Source organism: Hyposmocoma kahamanoa, unplaced genomic scaffold, assembly GCF_003589595.1.
Source record: "Hyposmocoma kahamanoa isolate Upper Pololo Valley unplaced genomic scaffold, ASM358959v1 103, whole genome shotgun sequence".
In the NCBI taxonomy this organism is placed as follows: Eukaryota; Metazoa; Arthropoda; class Insecta; order Lepidoptera; family Cosmopterigidae; genus Hyposmocoma; species Hyposmocoma kahamanoa.
In genome coordinates, this window is record NW_020653344.1 from 1,557,480 (window position 1) to 1,570,964 (window position 13,485).

The 13,485-nt window shown below is 35.6% G+C and overlaps 1 protein-coding gene across 1 annotated transcript in view; it reads right to left on the reverse strand.

Moving 5' to 3' along the window:
• Positions 1-1,676: 1,676 nt before the first annotated feature.
• Positions 1,677-13,485, reverse strand: part of LOC113237851 (electron transfer flavoprotein-ubiquinone oxidoreductase, mitochondrial) — a 24,279-nt gene continuing 12,470 nt past the window's right edge. The window contains exons 11-14 of the mRNA XM_026474552.1: positions 8,839-8,946; positions 7,312-7,425; positions 4,609-4,683; positions 1,677-2,504 (exon numbers count right to left, since the gene is read on the reverse strand). Coding sequence (XP_026330337.1) covers positions 2,416-2,504; positions 4,609-4,683; positions 7,312-7,425; positions 8,839-8,946 — 386 coding nt within the window. The 3' untranslated portion in view covers positions 1,677-2,415. The remainder of the gene's footprint in view (positions 2,505-4,608; positions 4,684-7,311; positions 7,426-8,838; positions 8,947-13,485) is intronic.

Genomic DNA, 13,485 nt, shown 5'->3' on the forward strand with positions numbered 1-13,485 from the left:
TTTAATAAAAACAGGAACATAAACATAAAACCAATTAAAGATTTCAACTTATACCTTCAAATAAATCATACGCGTGCTTTTAATATAGTCACGATGCAATTATATACCTTGATACAATTTGACAACCTTTAGAAAGATGGAAATATCCGTGGACAACAAAAATAAAATAAGACGACTTATTTAAATAAAATTTATTATCAAGTAAAACTCCATATAAAAATGAACACTTACTATATATCTCTTTTATAAATTACACGCATACTCGTTTATAACAAATTACATAATTTCAAAATTTAGGACAAGTTTCACAAGTGGATGATTTTGTACAAAAGACTTTAGTTAAAAACTAATTAGTACTAATGTAGTTTTACTTGTCGGTATATTTCCATTGACAAAGTCCAATATAAACTGAAACTATGGCAATGGAAAAAATATGACAAATATTTGATAGGGTTATTTGCAAAATAGTAACAATCTATAATAATAATTTAACTGCCTCCGTGGCCGAACGGTTACCATGCCGGACTGCCACGCAGAGGCCCCAGGTTCGATTCCCGGACCGAGAGAAATATTTGTATGGCCTACATTTATTTCTCTCGTGAGTTTGGGTGTAATTTGTGGTTGTCTGTGTGTGTCCATGACACCCGCCACACAGGGTTTCCCTAGTGCGGGGCTATGTTGAGTGTGTGCGTTATGTGTGCGTTAATCGCGCAAGACTTTTGTTCTATAACTTTTTACAAACACAATAAATGTACCAAAATAAACTTTTATTTTTTTATTGTACTATCCGACACTTTGTAGATCTGTATTTGGTAGTAAGTTGCTCCTGTGTGCTTTCTTTTGCTACCGCACAGAAATATCACCGTTTAGAGCGGTCTATATTTATATAAAATATTTATATTTTAAATTTTAATTTTAAATTTTAATTTTAATTTTAAACTGCCTCCGTGGCCGAACGGTTACCATGCCGGACCGCCACGCAGAGGTCCCAGGTTCGATTCCCGGGTCGGGAGAAATAGTTGTATGGCCTACAATTATTTCTCTCGTGAGTTTGGGTGTAATTTGTGATTGTCTATGTGTGTGTGTCCATGGCACCTGCGACACAGGGTTTCCCTAGTGCGGGGCTATGTTGAGTGTGTGCGTGTGTGCGTTATTTATATTTTGTACGAAAGTAAAATGTAATGAATTTATTAAAGCGTGAAACACACAAAGAGCGGGTGCGGGTCGGGTGCGTGTCGGGTCGGACGTCAGACGACGGGTGTGTTTATTTTTTATATAAATACACGAAATTAGACCCGCCGTGCTCCCGATCCGCACTCGCTATCCTTGTGTTTTACACGTAAAAGTCATGGAACAAATGTTATTGTTTATGATGTTAGTAATACAATCCTGCGAGTTGTAAATTTTTTACAAATAACCCTGTATATTTAGATCAGTTACATTATTTAATAATTGGTATTGATGTAACGATATAAATAAGACACCTTAAAAATTATACGAACATTATAAAGCCATAAACACACAACACAGCTTGTATGTCGTAACTTAAGCACCTCTTTGAGATAGTTCGTAATATTAAAAAAGCGTAAATAAAGGTTTGATCTACTTTAAAAGCCGATTCAAAAAATATTTACAACTATTTATAGAATTGCATTTACTTGGCATTGCATTTATTATGTACTAAAAAGTTACAATAATTCTAAACTATACGTTTTTTCTCCTTATTATATATGAAAAGAGTGACTTTAAAAAATACAATTTCGAATACAAGAGAATAAATAACATTTAAGAAAAACTGTAATAGACAGAATTTCGTGAAACGCTTTCCACTGAACTTTTAATTTGCTTGCGAACTGATATAAGGGTACAAAGTTGTCTATGAGATTTCTACTTACGAATATTTACATTATTATACATGTAATTCTTAGCCGCATATCTATTCGGAATTCTATCTTGCATTTTTCAATACAGGGTGTACAAAAATAGACGTGAAACATCGTTACATGACTTCACTCTTGATACTGAACAACTTTACATATAAAACCCATATTCGATGCACAAAAAATATTTCCTACCACTATGAAAAACGCGATCAACTGGAAGTTGGGAAATGGGGTTGTTCAATCGTGGTTTAACTTAAGATTTACATTCAACTCTATGCCGAATGCAATATGATCGATTTAATATGTCAAGCGTCATGTGCTCTTGACTGTACCCATCCCACAAAATTTTACTTACAATTTTTTCCGAAATATGAAATTTAAATTTTAGTGTTCTTTGTTTCAAACATGGTCGATTACTATTCTAATGTCAAATTTCAAAGTTTGTAACTGAAAAGCTAAATATAATAAAGTGGTGAACACTCTTCGGTGAAAAGTGGTCGTATATATACAGTCTATACACATAGTTACGTCTTTACATGCCGTTGTAGGCCGGGCCACCGCCGCCTTCGGGAACCACCCAGTTGATGTTCTGAGATGGATCTTTGATATCGCACGTTTTGCCTGAAAATAATAAAACCCATATGATATTTATTTGTATTTATACATACTGTGGACTTTCAAGTAAACCTTGTTGAAACCTCTGGTGAACAGAAGGGCAAAGCGGAAACGTTGTCAAGCTAATGAGTACAATGCCCTAGTATTTGAAAAGAGTATCCGTATATACATTAATTTCTTAATGTCCGTTTCAATCCGTTAATAGGTTTAAACCGTTCGAAAAAAAATATGTTGATGCGGTAAGAGCGAAAAAGACTTTCTGCGTTTCGTATCTTTTAATAATAATAGCTTTATTTCATCTCAATAATCGTGGTACGATGATAAGGATGGAATAATAAACCTGTGTCAGAGGACTCCGCTCACGCACAACTACATTTATTTTAAAATTTAATACTAATTAATATATTAGAACCTAACCTAAAACTACCACGTTATTAATCGAAGAGTGAAAACTATCGAAGTACGATATTTAATTAAACATTTTCCTTGGAAAAAATAGTCCCTCAGTGTTAATTCTGAGTTTGCCCTGTACAAATAGCACCTTTCAATAATAAAGTGACGTAATTTAAAAAATAACATTTCACTTCTCATGCTCTTAAAAGTTCGTATTTATGCTGGATGTGGGCTAAAATAGGATTTTATGCTCTAGTGTATAAAATAAAAAAACCATCTCATTGAATGTCGAATCATTGTAATTTTACATTCAATTTTAATTAAATAATCTTTTATTTGTAATATCGCTGTTTAATTTCCTCGCAATCGAAGTGAAAAGCAGAGTGTATAACTCGTTCATAAAACCCATTTTACCTTCGACTTAAGTATCCACTCTCGCCTGCGACTCGGGTGGATATACTCGTCTCGGGTAACATAACGCGTTTTATGCGCTTGTTGTACAATCTACTATTTTAACAAATTACGAAATATATCAGTTTTTCGTGTCAAGTACAATTTTGGCATACTTGCCTGGTGTCACGTATGTTATTTTTTAAATCTATTTTATCAGTTTCCCAAAAATTCCTTTAACAATTATGCTACTTAATAAAGTAATAAAAACATTTCGCAGGCTAAGTAATAACTTAGCCTGCGAAATGTTTCTTAGTCGTACGTATTTGTCACTCTGAAGCGACGTTTTCTTTTATGATACCAAGTAACAGTGCGAACAAGTTGTGGGCCTGGTGGTAAGCGACGCCTGTCCATAACAGTTGCAGTGCCACTCAGAGCATTAAATCGCAAAGATATGAGGGGCACTGCCACTGCGCCCATCATCTTGAGACATATTACATTTCAAACCCGGAAGGCAGTAATGGTCACATTACTGCTTGGCGGCAGAAGTAAGTTAGGTGGCAGTACTTCCCTGGACGAACTCTTTCACAAGGAGTTCTACTGCTACTGAAACGTTTATCTTATCGTAAAGCTTATCATGTTTTAGACAAAATGTTGTTTCTTCTTGTAACCGCTAGAGGCGCTACATAATTTGTCACATAAAATTGTGAAGTAATTTACGCGGTCGCTAGCGACAATTGTCACAGTAAACTCGTGATAGGGGGAGACAAAACCTGTTTTCTTAGTGTCGCATATTATGTCTATATCAACAGTAACCACTTTATTAGGTGTGCGGTATAAACTGTAAGCCGGTTGGAAAATCTATAATTATAACTTTTTAAAAAAACAAAAAAGACCTCAAATGTGTGATGAATTACATCAATTTGCCAATGATAATAATAACGCACACACTCATTGCCCCGCCATAGGGAAACCACTATGGACACACACAGACAATGATATTATACGTCACACAGAGGTAGACCACCATAAATTACACCCAAACTCACGAAATAAATAAATGTAGCCCATACAAATTTTTCTCCCGGCCCGGGAATCGAACCCGGGACCACTGCGTGGCAGTCCATTGTGGTAACCATTCGGCGACAGAGGCAGTTATATTGAAATCGGTTAGTACCACTATTGACGTACCCTCTTTCCAACAAGAAAAGAATCATCCAAATAGGTTCACAGTATCGGAGTTATCGCTTAACATAGACAAAAAAATACAATCGAATTGAAAACTACCGTCTTTTTTGAAGTCGGTTAAAAATAGAAAAATACTAACAATGTATGCAATTTTGTGCGTTGATCTGTAGTCTCTGCCCGTCGCCGCTCTCCATTGGCACGAATTCGTATACACCTGCAAAATGTTAAAATTCGTAAACCTTTCTCGTAAGCGGTTTCATGATTGTACAGTCAATAGCACATTAAGCTATACACTTATGTTCAATACGTAGCTTGATGTGCTGCCGTCTGTACGTCATGGTGATAAAGTCAAATAATCTTTATTTCAGAGGTAAGCAAATTAGGCAGATTCCCCTGAGAAGAATGAGCAAGAAACTCTAGGGGTTGCTCTTTGTAAATATACATTTGAATACATTTATCATTACAATATTTTATTTAAACATTAGATCGAGAATACCTGAAAGAACTAAACGGGTCACTACCACGGATTTTTGTCATCCAAGTACATAGAAATTTATTAACAACCTTTAGCATAAAGTTTTTGTTTCACAACAGTTTTGAACCTCGTAAATGGCAAATTTTGAATATCAATCGGAATCTTATTATTGAAGTATACACATTGCACCTTAAATTAATTTGAGACTTTTAGAAGATGACTGTCAAGAACAGTTGGTTTATTTTCCTATTAATGTTACGTTTGTCACTATTTTACATAAAAAAAAAATATTTTTCTTAACACTTAAACATTTTCATAAATGTAATGTGACGTTAGTGTAAGAATGTTAATCTCTTTAAACTTATCTCTCAAGTATACTCTGAGGCCCAGATTGTATATTGCCCTAACCGCACGTTTCTGCAGGACAAAGATTCTATCAATATCAGCGGCATTGCTCCAAACCAAAATGCCGTATGTCATTGAACTGTGAAAGTGGCTGAAGTAAACCAATGTAGCTGTTTCGATGTCTGAAAGTTTTCGTATTTTTCATATTTACTTAAAACATATTTAAGACAAGTCATTGTAAATAAAAATAGTGACAAAAACACTGACAGATATGTTTGCCAAGGGACAACAATTAAATACTACTAAACGGGCCGAATATTTATTTCTCTTAACATTTTTCTAAACATGTTTGGCCCTAAAAAAGAACAAACGTAAAAGCATATGACAGAACTTGGTTCTCGGTTCAAGTGTTACAAAAGAGTTTAAATCTTTTAACTTTCTCTTTATCAAATCCCGATTGTTTGAAAGGACAAAGATTTTTGTTTTGTTATTTTACAGTACATTTCAAGTGGAATTGAACTAGTGCGATTAAGAAAAATAATAATAATAATAACGCACACACTCGACATAGTCCCGCACTAGGGAAAAAGCCATGTCGCGGGTGCCATGGACCCACAAATAACGCCCAACTCACGAGATAAATAAATGTAGGCTATACAAATATTTCTTCAGGCCCGCGAGCCGAACCTGGGACCTCTACGTGGCAGTCCGGCAAGGTAACCGTTCGGCCACGTTGGTAGTTATTAATCTAATTAATTAACCGCACTAGAGCTGAAATCACAGAAAAGACAAACTGGGCGGAAATGTGCCATCTCGCATAATTCTATTGACAACGTTAGTGGCCCAACGGTTTGAACATAGGTACTGGATGAGGAGGTCCCAGGTTCGATTCCCGGTACAACCAATTTGAGATATGAACTTTTCTGAATTGGTTCTGGTCTGAGTGTTCTCAATAGTGCCCCGGAGCGAATTCCGTTACTTTAGTACACATAATACAGGGAATTCCCTAATTTGAAACTAGGTAATTGATGTAGTTGTCTGGTACATTGTCTAGTACATTATAGACATAGACAGCAGTGGCGAGGCGTGAAAATTTTCCTTGGTAAAGCCAAAGCTTCAATTTTTTAAGAAACAAAAAAGCAGTTTAACAAAAACTTCTATTCTCGTTAAAATTCGTATTCTCGTGTCGCCTTGGCGACATTTAAACCACAACACTTATTAGCACACAGATACATATAATTCACATCATTTCACTGGTTAACTTATTCTACACATAAAATGACTATAATTTTAAAAGTAATTTATTGAATATTTTTTAATATAAGTTTTTTAAGTCAGGCGGTATGCGCGCTGTCTTCACGTGTAAATTTTTGGCAAGCCCGTGGGAATCGAGTACATGGACGCCGCGCCACTGATAGACAGATTAGTACCTATTTCTCAGAAATGTACGGAAAAATGTCGCTGAGACGTCAAGGCTATAACCAAACTCGTGACGATTAAATTCAAATTCAAGTCTTCTTTATTTTCATAGGTAAGCAAATTACATTTGAAATCGTCATATGATTAAACTCTACCGCTCATTCGTAAGGCAGATTCCCCTGAGAAGAATGAGCAAGAAACTCTAGGAGTTGCTCTTTGTAATATACATTTGAATACATTTATTATTACAATATTTATTTCAAACATCTTAAACGGACAAGAGCTAACCAGATTGATATCGTAATTCTTAAAGTATCACCTCGTTTGTAATAATTTACTTTCCACTTTAGTCTTATTCTCTAAGTGGTGCTTATGCAAATTTGCAGTTAACTATATCGCTAATAAAATCTGTGGCACTAGTGAAAAGGGGTACAAGTAAAAAAGTCAACTTTACAAGGAAACGCAAAAACACTAAACGCTTAATATCGTATTAGCTTTGTTTTTTGCGTCCCCTTGTAAAGTTGGGTTTTTTTACTTGTACCTGTTTTCACTAGAGCCACAGAAGCTATCACTGCGATTCTCTCTTCGTGTCAATCAACCTACCTGCAGGACAAAATCTGGCCTCGGGTCCGTCAAATACGCCTAGATTACGTTTGACGGGAACAGAGTCGTCTTGTAGCGTTAGATGGGGAGGTTGATCCGCCTCGTGGTTTGTGCCTGCGTTATAAAAAAAATTAGGTCCAGTGTGTGCCAAAGCAGGACCGCAGAGCAGCGGATTTTAAGCGACCAATAGTACAGTCAAATTAGGTAACTTTGGGTTTTTACGGATATCCAAATAAAAATGTGTTGGTCGAAATAGAAATAAGTTTTATTATGAATGTTCTTTCATATAATACAATATATTTAATACAATAAGTATACAATAATTTAACTAAAATAAAGAAGTCGAAGAAAGTGTTTGAGAAAATTGCGCGGGAGCATTTTAACGCTAACCTGACTTTTGGGTATCTTTGAGGAGGTCAATCTATCAAAAGAAAATATCTTCATTGACAGTTTAACTGACTTGGGTAAGATTATACTAGTATTTTGAATGGAAAGAAAGAAAAACATACAACTTGTCATAGCAAATAAACCATTGACTTGCGGATACAATTTACCAATTAGCAGCTACCAACGGATATAAAAGAAACTGAAGCACACCCACTTTTGACTCATTGAACAACGGGAATGGTCAATGGCGCGTAACTTTCAAAACTTCTTTAATATCTGTCAAAGTTATGTCACATTTGATATCAAAAATACTTCGTTCCGTTTCACGCAGTTATCAATGTGTTTGACTGCAAGTTTTTTTAGAAAAAAAAAGGACCTTAAAACCAATCGTTGTATTTAAAGTTACCCAACTTGACGGTACTTTGTATTTGAAATGTTAAAATAACGATAGACTATTGTTTGCAATAAGCAATAATAACACATTTCTTTCCACTTTGGTTTGGTGAATAATATGTCCTATATATATGTCTAATAATATTATAGACAGTGGAAATTTGAAATGTCGTAAAGAATATTTTGTCGTAATGGAAAATGTACCTTACTACAAAATGTCGCTTACTACATTACACAATTCGATATATAGACGAAATTATTACCCCTATATCGACGGTGGAAAGTCCTAAGAGACATTTTGTCGTAAGGTCATTTTCCCTTACGACATTTCAAATTTCCACTATTGTTATGCGTATTTGTCAACAAGCGTATAGAGCCCAATAAATGCCTCCGCCCGTGTCAGTACTGGTAGACATTGAATATTTAAATAATTCGTCTTCTTCGACTGTTAGTCACACACATAAAAGTTTATTTTTCAGTATTTTTTCTTTTTTTTTAATATATGTAAATTAATTTTTCGTACACCGTACATGTTATACAACGTTACTAAATCGAATTTAGTATATGAAAAATTCACCATAATTACAACAAATTTTCAATAAAAAAACCAAATAACTTTTACTAAAAAGACAAAACAAAAAGAGCTCAGAGAATTAAAACAATTAGAAAAAGTTTTGTTGTATTGATTCTACCTAGACCATTTGCATGATAAGCAAAGTTCATTCATTAGAAGTTGTATAACAGTACCTGTTAAAGCGACGGAAGACAGCAAATCGAATGTGATAACACCATCAGGTTTCGGGTACTCGATTGGTTTGCATTCTTTCGCTGGTTTCAATTTTGCGTGGTCCGCACCTGAAACAAGTTTTTTAAACTTAATTCCACTACGTAAAAGCGGTACTATATGCATATAATATTTTGATATATTTGTATATTATTAAATACATGCATTTAATAATACATCTGCATTGCATTTGCATTGATACACGTATGTGTAAATTTAAAATGTTACATGCACCAAATAAGAGAATTGCATTCAAAAATAGAAATTAATAATACAAATTTGATAACAAGTAAGTTACATAAGTGAAGTAAATATTACTTAGGAGAGTTGTCTTCAAAATACTCGTTATTGAATTTGAGAATTTTTCATTTATAGTTACAATTTGAATTTAAAACAAAATTTGGGTTTTTTCTTTTGTTTTTAGTGTGTCAGGTAGTTTGTGGTAAATTTTTACTGCTCCATAATGTGGGCTATTTCGATACGGGGTGTTGGTAAGACTAAGTTTGTATTTCGACGGTCACTTTTAACAAGTTCAAAATTATTAATATTTTTCCTAACAAAATTTTTTGTTTCCATTAAATATACAGGGTGTAACAGAAAGGTGTGGTCATATTTGAAGGTTGGATTCAGTTAATGGTATGAAACTAGTTAGCAAAGTTGTTTTAGTACACACTACGTTATTTATGGAAATTTCGCCATGAACAGTTTCGATCAGCTGATGTCATTTAACGAAAATAAATAGTCACATCACATCTCTATTGAGTATCATAATACAACCAAATTACGTAACTTGAAAAAATTGTGAAATTCAGGCATGTTATTGTAAATGATAAAGTACTTAATGCCATATTCTTATTACTATGTTATAATTTACTAAATTTATTATTATTTTATTCATGTAATATGCGTGTGAACATTTAATGAAAAATAAATATTATCGATTACTTTGCCAAAATACACTACTTCATAATAAAACTATTATTTAAAACTTAGTACATAATAACGTAATATGGTTTCGTTAACTTCATATCTTCAAACATACAAAATACACAAATTTCCATTTAATATCCATTAATAAAACTAATGTCCTCTAAAAAACACATATTTAAAGTTATCTCTGTTTCTTTTTACCATATCATATGTAATAATACGCATTCATCTATTGTATTTCAATGAATGAAATTTGTCTCTTTTTATCCGTCGGTACTGTTCTAACGCATGGCGGCTAGCGAATTAGTCGGTATGTTTCTTCTAACGCATGACGCAATATGACGCAATTATCCGACTAATACTTCGCACCCTTACAATGAAAGCGGCCTAAATCAAAAAATTTAAAAATGTGTTTATACCGTAAAACCATCTTAAAAAAATATTTTGTTACATTAGTCACACTGTGGTGAAGATGAAATTGTGCAATTAAAGCTCGAATAGCACTGATTCATAAAGGTCCCTTTCATTTTGTTCTTTCAATTTAAAAATTCTACTCCCGCGTCGAAATATTAACGCTGCATTTATTGTTGAATCTGCATTTGCAAAGACAACACGCTGCCACAGACGGATTAGCATTTGAGCCATTTTCGTTCCGAAAATCATATTAAAAAATCACTAGTAGCAGTAGAGCTCCTTGTGAGTTCGTCCAGCGTAGTACTGCCACTTTACCGTGTTACAGTTTTGAAGGGTAAGGGTGCTGGTGAAATTACAGGCACATGGGACTTGTCAACTATGTCTCAGAGAGATGGACGCCGTAGCAGTAGTCTTCGAGCGGCCGTGCTACTGTTATGGACAGGCGTGACGCTTTCCACCGGGTACACGACTTATTCGACCCGTCGCTTAATATTAAAAAAAAATACATTTTTTAGTAACTTAATTTTTAAAGGGACTTACTATTTTGTTTCGTGGACTTTCTTCTTTTTTAATTGTGAAACAGGGACCACAAAACAATATCAAGGGTTATGACATCTTGCTTAGCTGATGAACATTAAAAAGACTTAATTCTTAATACGTTAAATGATAATAAAAAAATCGTTAAAAAAAAGACCTATTGGCGACTAGTTTTTGTAAATTATGTTTTTAAATTGTTGAACATTAAAATGATCAGAAACAATTTTCAGTTCTAAAGTTCCATTTTTCCTCATTATTTTCAAAGACTAATAAGGCCATCACCTTTAGTACTTCAAGAGTAATAAATAAAATAATATGAAAATGTCACAACTTGAAATCTTATTTTGCGTATTCCCAAAAAGTAGAAATTTTGTATTGGGACACTTTCATCGTAAAGGTGCAATCTGAAGGTCGGCAAACGTCAAGAAATTAGTTTTGATCGTTGACCACGAATTAATTATTGTAATTTTCATCTTTTGCTTGGAAATGAAAATATCGGGAGAAAACTTGGATTTCGGAGATAATTGCCGAAATCTTCAAAGATGCGAGAATGTCAAGTCTCCAACCAGTACTTACTATGCAAGTGTAGTGGACTAAACCTTGTGCAAAAATAGTACTTTACTAACTTACATGCGTCTATTGCAGAGCACACGTTTCTAACAACAGGTTTAAGCTTAATTTGACTTATCTACACACGACAACTTTCGATGTGTGGGTTTATGACATGGTGAAATTGAAATAATTAACATCCGTTGAACCTGTTAAGGTTCTTACTGCCTAATAATATCTACTCATCTAAAGAAATATTTTAGAATAGTTTAAATTAGCAATATTGTAAAACCATAAAAAATCTTACCTAAATAAACAAAGTATCAAGATTAGTCGCCTTGCGTACGCGATACGTAATCGTAGCGAAGTCGCAAGTCTTTGGCGGCAACTTTAGCGGCAAAAATATCACCTTTGACTTTCGCCGCCAGCATTTGATTTTATACATCGTGATGTGGAGTAGTGGTTAATGTTAGACTCGTTTCGGAGGTCGTGGATTCGATTCTCATAGTTGACTGGCTCTATGGTGTAGTTGTTAGAGTGTTAGGTTTTCTTTTTGGATGTCTTAGATTTGATTCCCACAGTCGACTGCCTCCATAGTCTAGTGGTTAGAGCGTTAGGCTTTCTTTTCGGAAGTCTTGGATTTGATTCCCATAGTCGACTGTCTCTATGGTGTAGTGGTTAGAGTGTTAGGCTTTCGTTTCGGACGTCGTGGGTTTCCGATGGGTGACTGCCTCCTTAGTGCAGTATATCCGTAATCACCCAGTCAGTTCTTGCGTCGTGTGGAAGTGGTACGGGTGATGGTCAGAGCTATGTTTACAAACAAAGGCGTATGCAGTGCAACGTTGAAGGTCGTAGATACGTAGGATATAGGTATTCGTTTAATGTGTATGTAATGATGTAATTTGTATCATGAGAAGGGTCTTATTTTAAAAGCATGGTAATAATTTTAATTTCATCCTGTAGGTACATTATGAAAACGTTACCCTATATTCCAAAATTTGCGTTTCAGTCGGCGTCCTTTGATGTGCCGCCGCTGAGGCAGAGGCACTATTTTTTAATTTTTTGTAACAGTCTGTAATTGCCGTTTGCGTTGTGAGGACTAAATAGGTGTCATCGTTTTGTTTGTGTCTCGTTTTTGTGTTTATTTAAACTATGTCACGCTTAAGCAATAGTGATTATTAGAGATGATGTTGTGCGTAGGCGCAGCCGATGGGAGCTTGCGCCAGACTCGCCAAATTTATTGATGGCGTCCCAGAAAATCGACGTCGACTATTTCCTACTCTGGAATGCTTCAGGAAGATGGTTATGAGATTTCATAATAGTGGATCGTTCCGTGGTTCCAGTTCTGAAGGCCGGCTGAGTTCACGAGACCCAGAATTCGAGGCAGATGTTTTGGGACATTTTCTCGGCAATCCAAAGACAAGTACTCGTCGTGTTGCGGCAGCCTTTGGTGGTGTGAACCATATGAGTGTGTGGCGTGTGCTACGGGATGATGGCCAGCACCCATACCATTTTCAAAGAACGCAGGAGCTGTTACAAGCGGACTATGATCCACGTTTGGCATTATGCCGCTGGTACCGCGACCAGGTTGGGAGGTCTCCCGACTTCGCTTCGTCGGTACTGTGGACAGACGAGGCGTCATTTACGCGTGCGGGCATTATCAATATGCATAATGAACATTTTTGGACTCATTTGAATCCCCGCGTATCAAGGGAATCAAATTTTCAACACCAGTGGCGGATTAACGTGTGGGCTGGTATAATAGGTTGTGCCGTCATCGGTCCAGTGTTTTTGCCGGCAAGTCTGAATGGGGCCAATTATTTAAGATTCCTAACAGAAGACTTGGATGACGTTCGAGTCTCACGATGGACCACCCGCACATTTTGCTCGAAATGTACGTTCCCATCTGAACGACCGTTTCCCGCAGTGGATTGGGCGGGGAGGTCCTGTACCCTGGCCAGCGCGGTCCTCAGACTTGACACCGCTCGATTTTTTTTTATGTGGTCATATAAAAAATATTGTTTATGCGGAGTCCTGTGAAAGCCCAGAAGAAATGAGGCAGCGGATCGAAATGGCGTTTAGTCAAATCACTCGGCAGATGCTTCAAAGAGTAGAGCAGTCTCTGTACCGACGCACGGAAATATGCATATTACATGGAGGTCGGCATTACCTCAAAACCA